General features: G+C 36.7%; 1 protein-coding gene across 4 annotated transcripts in view; it reads right to left on the bottom strand.

Moving 5' to 3' along the window:
* PIGN (phosphatidylinositol glycan anchor biosynthesis class N) overlaps positions 1–21,541 on the bottom strand; it is a 151,719-nt gene that overhangs the window by 18,807 nt on the left and 111,371 nt on the right. For all 4 annotated transcript variants that reach the window (XM_026448256.1, XM_026448257.1, XM_026448255.1 and 1 more), the window contains 5 exons: positions 17,985–18,040; positions 17,305–17,380; positions 15,316–15,389; positions 7,480–7,522; positions 5,363–5,415 (listed from right to left, as the gene is read on the bottom strand). In XM_026448256.1, the coding sequence (XP_026304041.1) occupies positions 5,363–5,415; positions 7,480–7,522; positions 15,316–15,389; positions 17,305–17,380; positions 17,985–18,040 (302 nt within the window). The remainder of the gene's footprint in view (positions 1–5,362; positions 5,416–7,479; positions 7,523–15,315; positions 15,390–17,304; positions 17,381–17,984; positions 18,041–21,541) is intronic.

Here is a 21,541-nt window from a genome sequence, read left to right as displayed (position 1 = left end):
TCTATTTTTCCTTATGAATCAACTTTGAGGTATAATTTACACGCGAGAAAATGGAACTATTTTAAATGTCCCGTTAACTATTGACAAATGGTACGCCCATTTAACTAAAAACACCTTCAAAATATGGAACATTTCTGTCACCCTAAAAGTTCCTACATACCCTTTTGTGGTCAATCATACCCCAACTGCCAGCCCCAAACAACCAGTGATCAACTTTCTGTGACTACAGTCTTGCCTGCTCTAGAATTTTATATAAATGGAGTACACTATATAGTCTTAAATATTTGGTTTCTTTAACTCTATAAAGTTTCTGATAGTTATCCATGTAGTTGAGTTCATCACTTACTCACTTCCTTTTTAGATAAGTAATATCCCATTGTATGGCTACAGTACAATTTGTTTATCCATTAATGTGCTGATGAACATTTGGATTGTTTCAAGATTTTGTTCTTATGAATATAGCTGCTATGAAAATTCCTGTACAAGTCTTTCAGCGAACATCTGTTTTGCCTTCTCTTGGGTACCTAGGCATGGAATTGCTGGGTCAAGGGTAGTGTGTATTTCACTTTTTAAGAAAGTCTCTTTTCCCTCTAGGTCTAACTCACAAATAGGATGGCCACCAGTAAGTTCTAGGCATGTGAGAGGAATTGCTGTGTCATGTTACAGGATGAGTAGGAGGGATGCCTGTCTCTGTCCTTTGTTAGGAGGAGGCTACACATGCTAGAATGGAGGACAGCCTTACTAAAGTGGAGGCACATATATCATAGCAGTGAAATTCCTCCCAGGTCTTTTCTTTTCTTTTCTTTTTTTTTTTGTCTCTTTAGAGGCATCTTCTGGTTTTCCACTGGGAGTAAACCGCCTGTAGCACTTTCTCCATGGGGATGAAGGAAGGAGGAGACAGGTTATGGGGAGCCTATTGATACCATCATTTGGTAGGCAGATATCCAATTAATCTCCTGCTTTCCTTCCTCACTCCTCCTTCCACATTACTGTCTGACTGAGTCTGAAGCCCCTGCAACTCCCTTCCCTTTGGTCATACCGGTCTGTAGCTTCTGGGCTGCTGCTTCCTCCCTCTGGTTACTTATCTTCTAGAAATTTGTTGAACTCAAATTTGCTGATAGTCCTTCTCCCATTCTTTTCATTTTGCTAAGTGTGTTTATTTTTATTGGGGTCTTGGTAGAAAAAAGAAAAATGTTTATCTTTGGTCTGCAGTCCTCACCTGGAAACTGGAGGATCTGATTCAGTGCAGCAATCTAGCACCAGATCCTATCCCTGAAACTTCTACAGCCACGCTCAACAATGCCCACTGCCACTTAAACCAAGGCACGCCTTTATGTTTTCACTTACACTCTGTCACATCTGAGACTGCATGACCTCTCTCCTGCCTGAAATGCTCACTTGATTTTCACAACACGGCTCTCTCTCGGGTTTTCTCCTGCCTTCTAGCCACTTCTTTCAGCCCCGTTTCTATACTTCTTGTTCTCTGCTCTTCACCTTCTCTCACTCTACACATTCTCCCTAGTTCTTGTGACCCAACATACTCTTGTAAGCGCCACACTTGCAGTGTTCAGACAGCTCTTGTCCTGAAAAACCTGCCTTAAGCTACAAGACTCAGACAGACACCCTAAGTGTCCCCACAGTACAAGAGAGACTACTCTAGAATTTCTCACACTGTACCACATGGCCTGCTCACGGATCTGCTTCCTCCTCCAGCATTATACTTCCTGAGAGCCCAGAACTGTGAGTTTCTCATCCCCAGTAACTCTCCTGGCATACAGCTGGTGCTCAATAAATATTTGCTGGATTGAATTGAGATCATGGATATGAAAAGGTGCTTTGTGTTTTATACATGTTATTACTGGTAATCAGAGTAAAAAATTTTTACTTTGAAGAAAAAACATGCCAGATAAAGCTCAAGCTAATTAAAGAAAACCTAAAATTCTTAGTGCAATACAAATGAATGCCTGTTCATAAACTAATGATGCACATCTTCCTATGAAAATTGCATCTTCTTCATTCCTTGGCACCTCTTTAGAGTCAAACCAATTTAGACGTCTCTGATCAAAACAGTCTCACACCCAAGTTCACAGCAGCATTATTTACAATAACCAAAGGTGGAAACAACTCTAGTATCAATTGACAGATGAACAGGTGAACAATATGGCATATGCATATACACATACAATGAAATATCATTCAGCCTTTAAAAGGAAAGAAATTCTGACACATGCTACAATATAAATGAACCTTAATGATATTACACCAAGTGAAATAAGTCAGTTGCAAGAAAGACAAATACTGTATGATGTCATTTATATGAGGTACCCAGAGTCATCAAATTCATAGAAAGAAAGGTAGAATGGTGGTCGCCAGGGGCTGACGAGAGGGAGAACGGGATGTGACTGATTAATGCATTCAGAGTTTGCTTTTCAAGATGGAAAGAGTTCTGGAGACAGATGGTGTGTGGTAATAGTTGCACAACCATGTGAATGCATACTTAATGCCATTGAACTGTACACTGAAAAGCTGTTATGATGATAAATTTCATTATGTGTAGTTTACCACAGTTAAAAATAAAAGAAAAAGTCTCATACACAAAATACTGTATTTTACCAGAACATTTTTGAAGCAAAATTCTGACCTATGTCTAAAATGAAAATAATCAAATGGTAGAGTAAAGAGAGGTATGCCAAATGCAAGAAGCACTATAAAGGACAAAAAAAAAAAACAGAATTACAGAATGACAACAATAACAATTGCTGGCATTCACTGAAGCTTATTAGATGCCAAGCACTATGCTAAATACTTAAATGCTTTATATAAATTAATTCATTCAAAATGACTACAAGAGAAATGGAGGGCTTAGAGAGATTAAGTCACTTAGCAAAGGTTTCACAGCTCAAAAGTGGCAGAAATGAGATTCAAACCCAGGCGCTCTGGTCTAAAGCCCATGCTCTGGCCACTATCTGCCTGGGCACTTTGGGATGAGAGGGCGGGGAGGGGAGCAGAAGGGGATATCTAAACTTTCCCTAACTTTCAAGTTTAAGAGACAAATGAAAACAAAATCAGTTATCTATGGAGTACCTTTTACGTGCCAAGCACGTATGGCACGTAAGAGATTCAAATCCAATCCTGGATCCGAGGGAATCCACAGTCTATTGGGAGAGGCAGATACGTATATAAATAACCAGGCAGTACATGCCAGGAGCTGCCTAAGAGGTATCAACAGAGGGAAGAGGAGGTTTAACACATGGTGTCTCCTGCAAACCCATACAATTCTTGGCAACGCAAAGTGATGAATGAATATTGACTAAATGAAATAAAATCAGTATACAAAAATGTATTCTGTCTCAGAATGCATTTGGAGAAAAAAGACAAAAGAATCAATTTTGCTTTCTTCTTCTCAAAGAAAAGAAATTTAACAGATTATGGCAATCATTGAAATTTAAATCACAATAAAAAGGAAACTGACTTTTTGTACCGATTACACCTTATTTTTAATTAACTAATTAATTTATTTTTTTTGAGATGGATCTCACTCTGTGGCCCAGGTTGGAGTGCAGTGGCCCAGTCATGGCTCACTGTAGCCCTGACCTCCCAGGCTCAAGCACTTTTTCTGCCTTAGCCTCCTGAGTAGCTGAGACTACAGGCATGGGCCACTGCACCTGGGTCATTTTTTCTTTTTTTTTTGCTTTTTGTAGAAACACGGTCTCACTATGTTTTCCCAGGCTGGTCTCAAACTCCTGGGCTCAAGGAATCCTCTCACCTCGGCCTCCCAAAGTGCTGGGATTATAAGTGTGGGCCACTGTCCCTGGCCTTTACACTTTACACTATTTACACTTTAAATAGTTATCACATATTAAAAGGTTACCATATTAAAGATTCTAGGAGACAGATAATGATCACATGAAATTTAAACCACCATATAAAATTCATACTGCAACTAGAACAGCCTCATTTTTCTAAACAGAGATGAGAGATTAAGGAAACACACAAGGACACTGGAATGATCAGCTTTGAAACCATGGATTCAAGCAGTTTACCTTGCATCTTCTGTTGCCCTTTAGTTCTCTCTAGACTTAACATCTATCATCCTCCCCACAGCATTCCATGTAAACATTTGCTAATGTGCTAATGCCAAGAATTGGAGAGACATCTCATTTCCAGAGGCTTAAAATAATGGCTACTTGCTGCACTTACCTCAAAATCATATTGGCACCTTCTATACTAAGATACTAAGTTTTAATTTTTTTCACTGCACTATTAAGAATTTCTACATTAGTGTAGTCATGCGCCACATAACGACGCTTTAGTCAACAATGGCCTGCATGTACACAGTGTTCCCATAAGATTATAACAGACCTCGTGATAGCGCAGTGTCTTTGCAGCACAAAGCATTACTCTTACTTGTTTGTGGTGATGCCAGTGTAAACAAACCTACTGCACTGCCAGTCCTATAAAAGCCTAGCACGTACAATTATGTACAGTACATAACATCTGATAACGACAATAAACAACTGTTACTAGTATCTACATTTACTATACCATATTTTTCATGGTTTTTTAGACTGTACTCCTTTTCCATATATATATATATATAAATTTAACTGTAAAAGAGCCTTGGGCAGGTCCTTCAGGAGGTATTCTAGAAAGCACTGTCATCAGAGATGACAGTTCCATGCATGTTATTGCCTGTGAACACCTCCAGTGGGACAAGATGTGGAGATAAAAATCCTGACCCTCTGTAGGTCTAGGTGAATGTGTGTGTGTGTATCTTAGTTTTTAACAAAAAAGTTTAAAAAGTAAAAACAAAAAGTAATTTTAAAATATTAAATTAAAATATTAATGTTAAAATAGAAAAGAGCTTGGAGAATGGGGATATAAAGAAAGAAAAGGTTTTTGTATAGCTATATAATGTGTTTGTGTGTTTAAGCTAAGTGTTATTATAAAGTCAAAAAGTTAAAAACCTTATAAAGTAAAAAAGGTTACGGTAATAACTCACTGACTCATGCAGAACAACTTCCAGTCCTGCAAGCTCCATTCATGGTAAGTGTCCTAGATAGGTGCACCAGTTAAAAAATCTTCTACACTGAATTTTTTACTATACCTTTTCTATGTGTAGATACATAAATACTTACCATTGGGTTACAATTGCCTACAGTATTCAGTATAATAACATGCTGTACAGGTCTATAGTCTAGGAGCAATAGGCTATACCATATCCTAGATGTGGAGTAGGCTACACCATCTAGGTTTGCGTGAGTATACTCTGTGATGTTTGCACAGAGAAGAAATTGCCAAACAATACATTTCTCAGAACTTATCCCTGTTGTTAAGCAATGCATGACCATATATACTATACCTTGTCCCAATATCAAGCCAGCTGCCATAATCCTTGACCAAGAAGAAAAAATGCTGTAAGAAAAAAAAAGGCTCAATTAAAAACAAATATTTAGATTCAGTCTAAAAACAAAGTTATTTTAGGACTATATGTTTCAGATTTCTGACTCTAACAATCACTAGCTGACTGTAGTCAACAAGAATATGTCATTTACTGAAACTTTTGCTTGTATTAGAATTAGCAGTAGTCTAAAATCCAGAAATAGAATTATCAATCAAATGAACAGAAAAGTGACATTTCTGAATAACTAGAAATAAAGAACAAGCCAACATCAATTAAAAAAAAAAAAACTAGATAAATACTAAAGATGTCGATGGAAAGATGTCATGTCATCCATCTATCAACAAATATTTACTGTACTGACTACCTACTGGGTGCCAATCACTGTCTCAGGTGCTGGAGATAAACTCCTCCTCACAAGGCATAGGCTCTACTAAATAATTCAGTCAAATTATCAGGGGTGTGTGTGTGTGTGTGTGTGTGTGTGTGTGTAAGCGGGGGACAGAGGGAGTGCTATCATTGGAAAATATAGGCAATTATAGAAACAGAGGAAGGGGTTCATACCCTGATTAGGATGGAAGGGAAGGCTTCCCAATGGAAGGTGAAATCTAAGTAAAATGTAGGAGTCAGATGAAAGGAGGTTTGGAGAGAAAGACATTTCTGGCAGAGGGAATAGCCTATATACACATCAAGAGTTCATAGAGAGCTTGGTAGTGTCAAAGTGAGGATGGTGTAGAGAAAACAAGGATGGAGAGGTAAAAGAAGATGCCAATCAAATGGGCAGAAGCTATATCACAAATGACTGTTCAAGTTAATTTAGGCAATCTTTTTTATACAAAATTAATCAGAATTTCAACCCTCTTCTATTAACATGTCTGTTTGTCACTTTGCACAAAACTGAAAACTGATTTGTTCTCACATAATGTGTGGTCAGTTTCAGAAATACAATGAATAACAGTTCAATACCACACAAAAATACTCTCATCTAAACCGAGTGACTAGGAATCTGATTTGGGAAGCTACCCTTACTGGTATTCCTAGTTACTTCTGGCATGGGATGTTATATGGTGATGAATTAACCTTACCCAAAAAGACCGCTGGTGTTTGTTCTCAGCTACTGGGCGGCGATTTCTAGGCCCTTGGAATGTCATGGAATGTCATGCCTTATAGAAGGTTCTGCCTGAGGTCTTGGTCACTGGACAGTCTAACAATGTGATGTATGATGAGGGCTTTGGGCCATATTACCAGCTGTATCCCCGGAAGGGATTAAAGGTCAGCCAGGTAGGCAGTATGTGATCAAACCCCACTAAAAAGTCTAGACAACAAAGCTTAGGTAAGCCTGGCTGGCAATACTCCATGTGTACTGTCACACATCAATAGTGGGAGGCTAATGCTGTCCTGATTCCACAGGGAGAAACAGAAACTCGGAATTTGGTGTCCTGGACTCTGCCCTATGGCCTGAAATAAACTGTAAATGAATATAACAGCATTCAGTGAGTTCTGTGAATTCTAGTGAATTACTAAAGCTGAGGGTGGTCTTGGGAACTCCCCAAACTTGTAGACATAAAATAGGTTCCTCTTTTTGTTAATAAGAGAGGCCTACCTACCTGCATCAGAACTCATTTATTGCAGCCACATCTTGATTAACACCTTCCCAATAGAAAAGCTGCATTTCCTTTTTCCTTCCTTCCTTCCCTCCCCCTTTTCCTTTCACTTTTAATCTGAGAGAAGGGTTAAAAATTAACATTTCAATAGAAAAATGATGTATTATCTAAATTTAAAGTTAGCTTTTTCTGTTAATTTCCTTTGGAAGGTTCATTTCAGATACAAAGCAACATGGAAGACAGGTATTACAGATTCGAATAAATCAAGTAGTAAGACTTTTGACACCTGAAGAAGAGCACACATCTTGTATAATAACTAATATAAAACAACATAATTTATATGTGTAAATTATTCCAGCACTTACAACTCAATATCTAAAGATTTCATGTACCAAAATGCATTCATATTTCTCTTTTTTAAATTAACCCAGGACTCTTAATCTAATTTATATGGACTACCCAGTAATGCCTTACCAAAGCCATAATGTCTGATATGACGAGAACAATGAGAAAAAGGCTGGAAAAAAAAAAAAGAAGGAAAAATTACATATAGTACAACAGATGCATTTTTCAAGCTCATTAAAATCCAAGTGAGACTAGGCAAATAACCTAATATTGTTGGTACTTTTGCTTCTGAAAATACAACTTTCAAAGGTTCTTTTCATATTATCACAGGTGACCACTCCATAGAGATGAGCTGGACTGTAAAATGTGTTATTAAGTGCTCTGAATATTTATTTCAGTAAAATGAAAGGGATATATATTATGATTTTCAAAACTAAACTTTTGAGATTATTGTCAACTAATATGCAATTTCAAGAAATAATACAGAGGGATCCTCTGTACCCTTTACCCAGTTTCCCCCAGTGGGAAGATCTTGTAAAACCATGGTATAATATCCCAAGCAGGACACTGACACTGATACTGTCCAGATAAGGAGTGTTCCCATCGTCACAAAGATCTCTCATGATGCCCTTTTAGAGCCACGTATCCTCCCCTCACCACCCCTCTGCCTAATCCCTCCCTCCTGAGAGCCACTAATCTGTTCTCCATTCCTATAATTTTGTCATTTTAAGAGTGTTTCATGAGTAGAATAACGTACATAACAAGTTGAACAATTTATATAACACTTTGTTACCTTTTGTAACCTTTGGGGATTGGCTTTTCCCACTCAGCATAATTTTCTCAAGAATCATCCAAGGTGCTGTGTGTAACAATGAGTCATTTACTTTTATGGCTGAATAGTACTCCATCATATGGATATACAATGGTTTACTTAACCATTCAACCACCAAAGGACATCAAGGGTTATTTCTACTTGCGGCTATTTTTTCAGTTTGTGGCTCTTACAAATGAAGCTGTTATAAACATTTGTGTCTAATTTTTTGTGTAAACCTTTCATTTTTCTAGGAAAATACATCAAGAGTGCAATTGCTAGGTCATACAACAGTAGCATGTTTAGTTTCATAAGAAACTGTAAAACTCTTTTCAGAGCGGTTTGTACCATGTTACATTTCCACTAGCAATGCATGAGAACAATTTCCTTACATCCTCAACAGCACTTGGTGATGCCACTATTTGTTTTTAACTGTTCTGATAAACTGTTCTGATAAGTGTATAACAATATTTCATATTTTTTTTAAATTCTTTTTTGAGATGGAGTCTTGCTCTGTTGCCCAGGCTGGAGTGCAGTGGTGTAATCTCGGCTCACTGCAACCTCCGCCTCCTGGGTTCAAGAGATTTTCCTGCCTCAGGCTCCCGAGTACCTGGGACTACAGGCACATGCCACCACGCCCGGATAATTTTTGTATTTTTAGTAGAGACGGGGTTACACCATATTGGTCAGGCTGATCTCGTACTCCTGACCTCGTATCCGCCCGCCTCGGCCTCCTAAAGTGCTGGGATTACAGGCGTGAGCCACCACGCCCAACCCACTGTGGTTTTTATATGCATTCCTTTAATGGCTAATAATGCTGAACAACTTTTCATTGGCTTATTTGCCATCTGTATATCTTCTTCAGGTGTTTTGCTCACTTTCTCATTAAATTTTTTTTTACCGTTTAGTTTTGTGCATTCTTTATATATTCTAGATACTAGTCTTTTTTCAGATACCTGGTTTGTAAATATTTTCTCCCAGTATGTAACCTATGTTCTCACACTCTTAGCAGGGTCTTTCACAGAGCAAAAACTTATAATTCTGAAGAAGTCCAGTTTATCACTTTTTCCTTTTATGGGTTACAATTTTGATGTCAAGCCTAACTCTTTGCCTAACCCAAATCCCAAGGATTTGCTCTATTTTTTTCCTAGAAGTTTAAATCTGTGGTCCACTCTGAGTTAATTTTTGAATAAAGTGTGAGGTTTTGGTAGAGATTTGTGACTTGTTTTTAAGAAATAATTGTTTTTCTAACCATTAGTTTGAAATAAAGACATGTAACTCAATAGTTCACATATGCAGATATATACCACAAGTCAGACTAATGATATCTTACTGAAGTATAATTCCATTCAGACACATAATAAAGTGTGTTAATCGATTAAGAGCTTGTAGAGAATGCAATGGTCATCCAGTACAACCTTCTACCTAAAGCATGAATTCCCAAAGTATCAATCCCAATAAAGGCATTGTCTAGCACTAGTTTTAGTGGTTGCAGCAGCAGAATCCACTCCATTCTCAGCAGCTGCAATTACTGCAGAGTTATTTCTTCTGTGAATCAAAGCACAACAATAATTCTACCCTATGGACCCAGTTCTTCTGGAATAGAAAAATAATAAGTACAATTCAAAAGACCTTTAGAATAAGTGTGGTGGCTCACACCTGTAATCCCAGCACTTTGGGAGGCTGAGGTGGGAGGATCGCTTGAGGTCAGGAGTTTAAGACCAGTCTGGCCAACATGGTGAAACCTCGGCTCTACTAAAAATAGAAAAACTAGCCAGGCGTGGTGGCCCATGCCTGTAAGCCTAGCTACTGCAGAGGTGGAGGTATGAGAATCGATTGAATCTGGCAGGTGGAGGTTGCAATGAGGTCACACCACTGCATTCCAGCCTGGGTGATACAGTGAGACGCTGCCTCAAAAAAAAACCCCAACAAAACAAAACAAACAAACAAATGAACAAAAAGACCTTTAAAAAACCTTTACATACCATTTTCAAAAAATGGTTTTGATTTTTTTAGAAATATTATTTTTATTTTTCTAAAGAAAATTATATTACTGTGTGACACAGATGATGTTCTGGGATCCTTGTGAAATTAAGGCACATCTGATTAAGTTATTTATTGTCTTCTCAGCCTCAGTTTCCTTATCTATAAAATGGTCGTGATAATATCTATATTTCCTAGTATCACTGGAAAAATTAAGTCAGGTAATATGTGGAAAGTACCTAATACAGTGCCTGACATATGGTATTTGCCTAGTAAATATTGGTTTCATTCTCATTCCTTAAACAAAAGCTTTAAATGAAATTGAAGATATAATCTCTCCCCTTATGGAGTTCATAAAGTGTGTATTAGGTAGAGTTGCCATAACAAAGTACCACAAATTGAGTGGCTTAAACAATATAAATTTCCTCATAGTTCTGGAAGCTGGAAGTCCACGATCAGTGTGTGAGCAGGGTCGGTTTTATTTGAGGTCTCCTTCCTTAGCTTGTAAATGGCCGTATTCTCCCTCAGGTTCACATGTCATCTCTTCTGTGTTTGACTGTGTCTTAATCTTTTCCTCTTATAAAGACATCAGTCATATTGGACTAGGACCCACTCATATCACCTCATTTTACCCTAGTTACCTATTGAAAGGCCCTGTCTCCAAATTCAGTCATATTCTGAAGTACTTGGGGGTCAGGACTTCAACATAAGAATTTTAGGGGACACAAATCAGCCTCTAACTGGGTGTGAAACACAAAAGTAAGAAACAATTTTATCAGCCACAGTCTGAGTTACCTAACTTAGCCAGAAATTTGAGGGTGGAAGGATTCTGGAGAGTGGAGCAGTTGGGTAAAAAAAGTTTACCAGAGAATAAGATCCCTGAACTAAGTCTTAATTAAAAAGAAGGAAAAAGATTTTCCAGAGCAAATCTTCATATTCTTGAACCATTTTGTGGAAACTGAAGAACCCAGAAGTAAGCCGGCTCAAGGTCACACAGCTAGTAACGGTAAGTCATAGACTTATAACAGCAAGTCTGGCCCCAGAGCCCGTGCTCCAAACCATTACGCACACTGCCTCCCCATGGCTCTACTGACTCTCAGAAGCCTTCAGCATCTTCATCACGTTCCTTTGAATGTGTCCCTGGTTCCCTTGTTTATTCATATGCTGCCCAACTGCGAAGGCATAAATGTAACACACTATTCAATATTCAAGGTGATCTAATTTTAAGAAGGATAGGGTTATCATTCCCTTGCTCTGAATAGAATAATTTTATTAAAGGCAGGTTAGTTATATGGTATTATTTGATCTTCAAGATGTTTTGAAGCTACTGTGTACCTAGATCCTATAAGTTTCCTCATAAATATATTTTTATTCAAAAAATAAATACCTGCTATTGAGTTTTTATTCAATTGGTAATAAATATTACTTATCATCCCCATCGAGCCACTGTGATTGCTCACTTGCAAGACCCTTAACTGATCTCCCTGCTCTTATTCTTGTCCTCCTAAAGTTATTATCCATGCAACAGACAGAACAGCCTTAAAAACCTACCAAAGGCTTCTTGTAACAACTAAATAATACTGAAGTCCTATCTGTGGCCTAAGTGGCCCCCTATGTTCTGCCCCTGCCAACCTCTTCAACTTTATTTCCTACAATTCTTCTGCTAGCACAGTCTGCTTAAGGCTACCTTTCTTGCTGTTCTCCAAATACACCAAGCATGTCTTCAACTCATGCCCTTTGTACGTTTCACTCCTTCCACCTGAGTGAACCATGAAACTATGTGAGTAAAGACTATATTCAGGTTTTTGCATAAATTGGCTTCTCCTTAGAGAGGTCTCCCTGGACCACTTCATTTTTTTCCTGACATTTAACACTACTGAAAATTTTGTTACGACAAGCATTTTATTTTCTTTGTCTCCCCAGGTAGACAGTAAGCTCTGTTCACCAAATGTAACACCAGCGGCTAGTACAGTTCCCCATATATTATACAAACTCAAATCCTATGTGCTGAATGAATAGTAGGAGTAATTAGCATAAACTAAAACTGAAAATGGCTAATGCTACACATTGTGAAATTTGCTTTAGATTTGAGACTGACTTAAGAACCTTTTCCTTTTGATTTCATAGAACACAAAAAATCTGATCCAGGAAAATTAGACTGGTAGAAACAACACCAAATAACATTGTAGAAGGCTAAAATCACACAGAATAAAATCTGTAACTAACAAAATAATGATGGAAGAAGCAAATCTTGACAATAATCAGATCTGTAATATCTAATCTAGGTGAATGAGACCTGGTAGATATGATAACTATTGCAGGAAAAAACACACACTGGGAGGAGCTAAAATCCATAGACTTTAAAATAAACAAAAACAACCCAAAATTTTTCTGAAAATTAATAAAAATAATTTTAATAAATTAAAAATCAAAATAGAAATACTTAAAAGTAATTTACTTCTACTTCATATTAATTTAAAAATTAAGCTGCTTTAATAGAGTACCCACAGGAAAACACTTTCCCAATAAAAGTTATTCAATATTATAATAATTCTGATTCAAATCTGGATTCCTAAATATGCGAGCATAACATTCTGGAGATAAAAACATCCATCAGAACAAAATGATATATTCATAATTAGAGTAAAATTATTTTCACTTCAATTAATACAGGGCATGAGAAAACTAGCTTTTTGGCTGCTAGATCACACTGTTGACAACTGCTATTTTCAAGTTTTTTTTTTTCCCCCAATCCCTGCAGGGTAGCCATGGCTCTTGTACAGTTGAGCATTTAATCAAACACAGAACTGAAAAATCATCCCTTTCAGATCTTATATGGTTGGTTGTTGAATACTTCTTGGTCCATGTCTTCTCAAACTGTGAAATGAATGGGCCACAACCGTGACACTTTTGGCAGGTTGTTTCACACCCCCACACCTCCCTTTACCCTAACCCCCTTCCAGTTTACAATGAATTTGTGCCAGACAGAGTTCTGGCCATAGAGACATAGTCAGAAATCTGCTACATGGGGCCTTTGGGAAAGACACTGCTACCCTGACAGAAAAGGAGAACCAGTTGACATATTTCCTTGCCTTTTTCCTCATTAGTCCTTTTCCCTTGTTCCTGTCTGGATGGCAGATGAGATATGATGGCAGATGGAGGCATGATGAGAAAAACACAAGGGTAAAAGCAATAATCTAAGAATCTTCCATTCTTAGGAATACAGAAAAGCAGGGTTGCTGATGGCATCACAGAGTTGTGGGCTGCCAACCTCCAGACTCCATGTGACATGAGGACATAAATCTCTATTTCTCTCAGCTACTGTTAGATTTTCATTGCTTACATCCATAAGCATTCTTAATGGATAAGCTATCAGGTAATATTCATGTACAGGTACTACCTTTTTGTGGTCTCTACCCAAAATTTACAAGGTTTGGTTGATGAACCCAATTATTAAGACTGAGACACTAGATAAAGTATTAATAATTAGAAAAGTAAATTTTAAGTCATACAAAAAAAATGTTTATACAACTTTTCTACTTCACTTTTGTTCTATATACATTTTAAGGAGTGAGTCGGAAGAGAAGCAGAATCATTTCACTGGTTTGTTATATTGAACTCGTCCTTGGCATTATAGATCTAATAAATAAATAAGTCATTAGTATGTATCTCCACCCCCATCTTAACCGTAGGCTTCCAACAGTTGTTAAGAAAATGATTAGCAACATAAATAATAAGACTGTAAAAAGGTGAACAGAAAGGAGAGATGTTATCAGTGATTATTTGGTAAGTGCTATGGCAGTGAGGGTGGCTGGACTTCAGCTTGTGTGATGGATTAAATAAAGAAAACAGGATGAGAAGCTAATTTTCAATAGGAAGAAAAGGTATCGCTGGGATAAATGTGTGACATTAAATTTGATGAGTCAGTGTGATATCCAGGAAGAAATGTCAGTGACTTCTGAGTTTAAAGGTCAAAAGAGACCTTTCTGAGCCACCTTTGCCTCAGTTCTCTCCTGCTGTGTTTTGTTTTTCATTGCACTAGTTTCTAAATAGCATTACTATACATATGTACAAATATAAGAATACATACACACATACACTTTGATGTGCCTTCTATTTCTCATTCCACATGTCCCCAGCTCTTCTTATTTAAACCTTAACTAAAATCCCTTCTAAAAATCTTATCCACCAACAAAGATGCAAGAAAGTACAAGTCATTCACCAGTTTTTATTGCATCTAAGTAAATATCTCTTATGTGATATTGACAAGGCATAAATACTCTCAATATTAAATTCATGTAAATATCCTGCAAAAATATACTAAAACTAGAAATGAGATTTCTAGTATCCTTAAGCAGTGGAAGAAAAACTTTTCTTTATGGCATATGCATAATACTATGCTAAACCCAGTTCTAGCTTATACTCATCAAGAAAAACATGCAAATTTATGCTAATATTAGTTATTTCTTTCAGGATTGAGTATGCTAGCTTGATTCAAGAATAACAAAACTGCTAAGCTTCATATTTGTATCAAGTATTTTCCAGAGTCCCTGTGCTGATGAGGCAATTTTATTGGTTAAAAAAAGCAAATAGTTGAGTTGACAGCTTTTCTTCCACAGTCTTGATTGCTTAAGACGGACTGCTCCAGAAATTCCTCAAAACTCAGAAAGAATACTTCCCACTCCATTTGTCAGATGTGTAGAAATCATAACTGAGAAACTAAGTATATTTTTGACACTTAGAAAAGTTAATTTTAAGTCACGGAAAATGAAATAATGTTCACACATTTATCTAATAACATATTTAAGAAATAAACCAAAATAACTTAGAGTATCTTTTGTTTTTTGTAGGCACAGTTACAACAAGTAATTAACTACAATAATTTAACATTTATGTTTTACTGTTTTCTAGGGAGGTTCTTCACTAGCTTGAATAATATTCTAATAACATTTTATTGCTGAGAAAGCAAGCTTGTCTGCTAGAGGCCCTAATCAACTAATTTCCCCTAATGAGTTGCAACTCTGACTAAACAGGTGAACATTTTCTCATTTGTGTAATAAACAATCTATGTTACAGTGTCTTAATAGCAATCACATGAAATGTCTTCAAATGTTTACTCTCATCTCCTAAAAACAGGCAAATCAAATGTTTCTTAAAAGAATTCATCTTACCTTTTTGACGATAACTGAGTAGTCAACTGAACTGCTTCAAAAGCACACATAACAAGAACAAAGGGGATTAAAATCTGTAAAAGAACAATAAATGATGCCATGAATAACTGAAGCATTTGAGACACTTTTTGAAAAAACCATTATTTCTGCTTACAGAAATATTTTCAATTTCTCAAGTAACTTTTATATATACTAGTGAAAAGCAAACACTGAAATAAAAGCATGATACCAATGGCACATAGAACAGTGATGAAACTGACAACTCAGATTTCATACAAATTTCTTTTTCATTTAGAAAAGATATGCTAATTTTACCTTGAGAGTAATAAGCTATACAATGTAAAAGACAGCAAACATCAATACGTATTCCAAATAAAAGCCTATTACAAATTTTGTTCCATTTAATGTATTCTAATAATTAACAAGGTTCAAAAGATTTCAAGAGGGTGTGAAAAACACAGAATGCCCAAATCAAATAAATTATATAACCTGATAATTTGATTCACAGATCCTTAAACCCATCTGGTTATTTAAAACTATAACATTATAAACATGATTCAGCTTCTCAATCATTGCTTTTTGTTTTTTAAAAAAAATACATTTATTTATGATTATAAAATTCACATTCATTATAACAAATTTGAAAAAAAATTATAAAACATTTGAAATAAAGCTATAGCAAAATTTATGCCAGTTGAAAATCCATAATCCAGAGCTAATACTGTTAATATCTTGAAGTATTGCTTTCCAAATATCAATTTTGAAAAAATACATAACATATATATGTTTATATATATATATATTATAAAAATATATATGCTTCAAAACAGGGGGAGATATGGAAAATAAATGATGTTCAAGACTGCATAAAGTTATTTTTCAAGTGAAGGACATATGGATAAAATAGAATTCAGCAGGGCCCTCACTTCTAGACACATCAGTCAACAAAAGTCATCAAGTGTATTATGTCATTAAAGCTTACTGCATTGTGCTAGAGATTAAGAACCTAGCATTTTAATATGAGCTTTGTTTTTCTCTCTCTCTTTCTTTCTTTCTTTCTTTCTTTCTTTCTTTCTTTCTTTCTTTCTTTCTTTCTTTCTTTCTCTTTCTTTTAATTAAAGGTCCATGGTCTTTAATAAATTGGGGGAAAAAAGTCACCATTTTAAAAATGTGAATGAAAATTAAGGAAATAGCAACATGTTTTAAAATAACTCAGTAGAAAACAGGACATGAGAAAACGAACATCTTTTTAACATTTCTTAAACTTCCACTTGTATTAGTGTAGTAACAAAAAGTAGACATTAATCCTATTAAGATGACACGTTTAATCATTTTTATTTATAAATCTGAACATTAGGTAATCGGATTTTAGGCAAGTATCAGCTTAGTTTATTTAAACAAATATATACTAAGTAAAATGTGTCAGGCATTACGGTAAAGGGAATAAAATAAGCATAATTACCTTAGAGAAGAACAAGAATTACATTACAATGAAGAATCTGAACCCCTGGAAAGCTGAAAATTGTCATTATCTTTGTATTGTCAGCACCCAGCTAGAATCTAGCACATTACTGAATATAGCAGAAAATGACACATTTGTTGAATGACTCAATCAATTCTAGGTATATGGATTATGAGAAAAGATTATGCTGGTAATCTCATAGGTAGAGAACATGGGTTCAGGGAACCTTATACTCTTTAGCAGCACTGCAGTTTGATCCATAGCTTCCCACAGGCTTTAATCACGTCTGATAAGATTCTCTCAAATTAACAGTTGAATCCCTACTCTTTTGAAGTCAAATGCCCTTAAGAGTAAAGCAAAAAGATTAACTGTGGTTTGGAGTAAGGGATAGAAGGTCTCACCTCCAATTTAGCAGTGCCAACTATGAAAGGATATCTTCTTTCCATTGCTACTTAGCTCTGTTGAAATGACTTTATAATCTTAATTAATCAATAGCTTAATACAAATAACAAAATAAGAAAACTAACCTTCCACATCATCAGGGCTCCCATCATGAAAGGACTGAACACAGTTAGAAAGCAATAGACAGAGGCAAGATCAAAGCTAGGGAATTATAACAAGGAAAAAGGATTTAGAATTCACTCTGTAACTTTAAAAGAATGTTCGTCTAAAAAGATGTTTAAACTAATTATCTGAAATCTACTTACTAAAACATAAGCAAACATCATATTATGAAGCCACTAAAATGAACACAGTAGATCTGAATGTGCCAATACATACCAATCTCCAAAATGTATCATTCAGTATAAAAAGAAAGGTACAGGCTGGGTGCCATGGCTCATGCCTGTAATGTCAGCACTTTGTGAGGCCGAGGCCGAGGTGGATGGATCACCTGAGGTCAGCAGTTTGAGACCAGCCTGACCAACATGATGAAACCCCATCTCTACTATACAAAAATTAGCCAGGCATGGTGGTGGGCGCCTATAATCCTAGCTATTTGGGAGGCTGAGGCATGAGAATTGCTTGAACCCGGGAGGCGGAGGCTGCAGTGAGCCGAGATCACACCACTGCACTCCAGCCTGGGCAACAGAGTGAGACTTTGTCTCAAAAAAAAAAAAAAAAAAGGTAAGGTACAGAACAAAAGGTATAGAAGTCCCAGGTTGCATTATTTTTTGATTATACATATGTCACTTTCATTTAAAATTACCTGTTAATGGAAGCTATATTTCCAGTTCCAAAAAATGCTGTCACTAAGAAGAAAACCTAAAGGAAGTCAAGGAAATGGCAAAACAACTCACATTTCATACAAATTTCCTTTTCATTTAGAAAAGATATGCTAATTTTACCTTGAGAGTAATTTGCTTTTTTACTTGCATATTGACCATGAATTGTTTTCAGTGAACATTCCATTATATCTCCTTGTCAATGCATTTTAAAACGGCCAGATTGAAGAGGCAGTGTACTGAGAATAATGAGGCCTGAGAGGTCATCCTCACTCAGTCCCTAGTAACCTTAGGAAGGTTATTTTCCTCTTCCCTAACATGAGCAAGGTGGACCATATCTGTAGTTGGCTGCTAGTGATTTTTTTCAAAAGAAAAACGTGGATCTAGTGTATAACATAGACGTTTTCAGCTGAAAGACACAGTTATAGTCTATATATGCTTGCTGTAAACCCACCACATGTTAAACACATGCTAGACCGCTTGAAAGGCTCAGGAAGAAACAAGATACCATGTTTTAAAATAATTCAATAGAGAATGACACATGAGAAAACACTGAATATCTCTTTGACATTTCTTAAACTTACATTTGTATTAGTAAAGCAATAAACATTGATATTAACCTTAGTGTCTAAGAACTTACTGCGAGCAAAGCACTTAAAATGGTGCCTAGCCCACTGAAAGGGCTTGATAAGTGTTAGCTCTTTTATTACTATAGATACCCACAAAAAATGGTGAAGCAACACTGAAGAGGAAGTATGAATCATGACAATTTTCAGTGAAAAAGAGGCATTTGAGTTGGTGAGTTGAGCCTTAAATGTATTCATGGATTCAGTGATTCAACCAATCATCTAACCAACCAATGTTTATTGTCTAGTATATGTCAGAGATAGAGACAGGCACTAAGAATATAAACATAAATAAAATAGTCTCAAAATACTCAAATGGTGACTAAGATATGATGACAGAAATAGAGGAGAGACATTTTAAGGTAAAGAACAGTGAGAAAAACATGACACCGCCAAGGAAGAGTAAAAAAGTTTGATAGATAGGAACTTAGACTTTATTGAAGGATATGGTGAAAGATGAAGCAAGAAATATAGATCAGTGGCATATTAATAAAATGCCTGAACTTGGCCAGGCGTGGTGGCTCACGCCTGTCCTGTAATCCCAGCACTTAGGGAGGCTGAGGCAGGTGGATCACGAGGTCAAGAGATTGAGACTATTCTGGCCAATATGGTGAAACCCCGTCTCTACTAAAAATACAAAAATTAGCCTGGCCTGGTGGCGCATGCCTATAATCCCAGCTACTCAGGAGGCTGAGGCAGGAGAAACACTTGAACCTGGGAGGCGGAGGTTGCATTGAGCCGAGATCATGCCATTGCACTCCAGCCTAGCAACAGAGTGAGACTCCATTTGTTGTTGTTGTTGTTGTTGTTGTTTTTTAAAGAAAGCCTGAACTTTATTGTGGATACAGTGAAGAGTAGAAAATCCTTTAGACTGGTGTTATAATCAAGAAACACCAGTAACTGAGTGATATTCAGATAAGGGAGACAAATAATTGGAGGCAGAAAATTTAAGTGGGGAGCAATTTCAGTAGTCCATGTCAGAGATAAGGAAGTGTGAACTGATGCAGTGGGAATGAAGATCAAGAGTGAAGGGAGCCACAGGGACTTTAGAAGTGGACAAGGAGCGGGCCGGGTGTGGTGGCTCAAGCCTGTAATCCCAGCACTTTGGGAGGCCGAGATGGGTGGATCACAAGGTCAGGAGATCGAGACCATACTGGCTAACACGGTGAAATCCCATCTCTACTAAAAAAATACAAAAAAACTAGCCAGGCGATGTGGCGGGCGCCTGTAGTCCCAGTTACTTGGGAGGCTGAGGCAGGAGAATGGCCTGAACCCAGGAGGAGGAGCTTGCAGTGAGCTGAGATCCGGCCACTGCACGTCTTGGGGACAGTGATGCCATTAAATGAGATAAGGCCTGCCAGAGAGAGTGACTTTGAAGAGGAGTGGCAGTTGTTAGTCAGTTTGGGACACATATTTGGTGATGTCCAGCAGAATGTTAGACATGTGGTCCTTCAGGTCACGAGAGAGGTCAAGTTTGGAAAAATAGATCTTAGAGTTGTTTGCAAAGAAGTGTCTACCAAAGTTACAGGAAAATATGGCATAAACCAGGCACAATAAGAGAAGGTTAATGGTGGAGCATGGAGAAAAAAATATGGCTGAAGATCAGGCAAAGGAAGTAGTTATAGAGAAGAATAGAAATGATATAAAAATCTTAGAAGAAAACTTGTACTGTGTCCTGGATGTGAAGGGAAAAGAAAGAGAAAACATAGACTTGTATGTTAAAGTGTGATCAGGTAAACTGAATAGATGTGAGTGATCAGGAAGCCCCTGCAGACCACTGACAGTACAACTTCGGCAGAGACATCTGACAAATACTGATAGAGCACTACTATGTGTCAGGCATTGTTAGAGGTTTGTGGACATGGTATATATATGGAGAGAAAATAATGGCAGCAACTATAAATTTTTCTTTCAAAAAATTAAACAGAAAGGACAAGATGAAATTATAATTTAGGGAAATGCAAGGATCAATGGGTAAAGTGCTTTATTAGTATTAGCTGATTGGAAAGAACCTGTAAAGAGAGAAAGAAAGCAAAACAGAGTGAAAGCAAAAGACAGAGAGGATGGAATATTTATTTTCTGTACCTGAAAGGTCTAGACTCTGCACTATGGACAGCTCAAAGGAAATGCCTCCAATACTTACAAGCCATGTATCTGATAAGGGGTTAATATCCAAAACATACAAGGAACTCCTACAGCTAGCAAAAGTAAAATAGTTACACTTAGAAAAAAAGAGTAGAATGATGGTTGCCGAGGGCTGAGAGGAGGGGGGAAAGGGGAAATGTTGGTGAAAGGATATGAAGTTTCAGTTGTGCAAGATGAATAAGGTCTGGAGATGAAATGTACAGCATGGTGACTATAGTCAGTAATATTATATTGTATACTTGAAATATGCTAAGAGAGTTGATCTTAAGTGTTCTCACTGCAAAAACAAAGAAAAAACAGTATGTGAGGCAATAGATATGATGTGATATATATATAGATAGATATGCTTGATTGCGGTGATGATTTTACAATGTATACATATATCAAAACATCAAAATATACACCTTAAATATATACAATTTTTGTCAATTATACTTCAATAAAGCTGAATAAAATAAAATAAAGGAAATACCTCCCTATGATTTCTTGCAGCTAGTCAGTGAGCCTCTCCAAACTCTGCCATACTGGGCTTTCAAACTTCCACACTAACAACTTTCACAACATTGCCTCTGAGGTGATCCAAAAACCTTTGTGAGACAGATGTCATGTAATATGAGTTTAGAATAAAATGCACATAAAAAGATATGAACTCATAATTGTGGTTTCTTCCAGGATGAGAGAAATTAGATTGAAGTTGAGAGTTGAAAGACTTTAGCTTTAGCTCTAATGTTTTAATTTCTTAAAAACACATTTTTAAAAAAACGTATGTG

The sequence above is a fragment of the Piliocolobus tephrosceles genome, chromosome 18 (genome assembly GCF_002776525.5).
Source record: "Piliocolobus tephrosceles isolate RC106 chromosome 18, ASM277652v3, whole genome shotgun sequence".
NCBI classification, from domain to species: Eukaryota; Metazoa; Chordata; class Mammalia; order Primates; family Cercopithecidae; genus Piliocolobus; species Piliocolobus tephrosceles.
The sequence above is the reverse complement of the archived record's forward strand: the minus strand, read 5'-3'. Positions and strand labels throughout refer to the sequence as shown.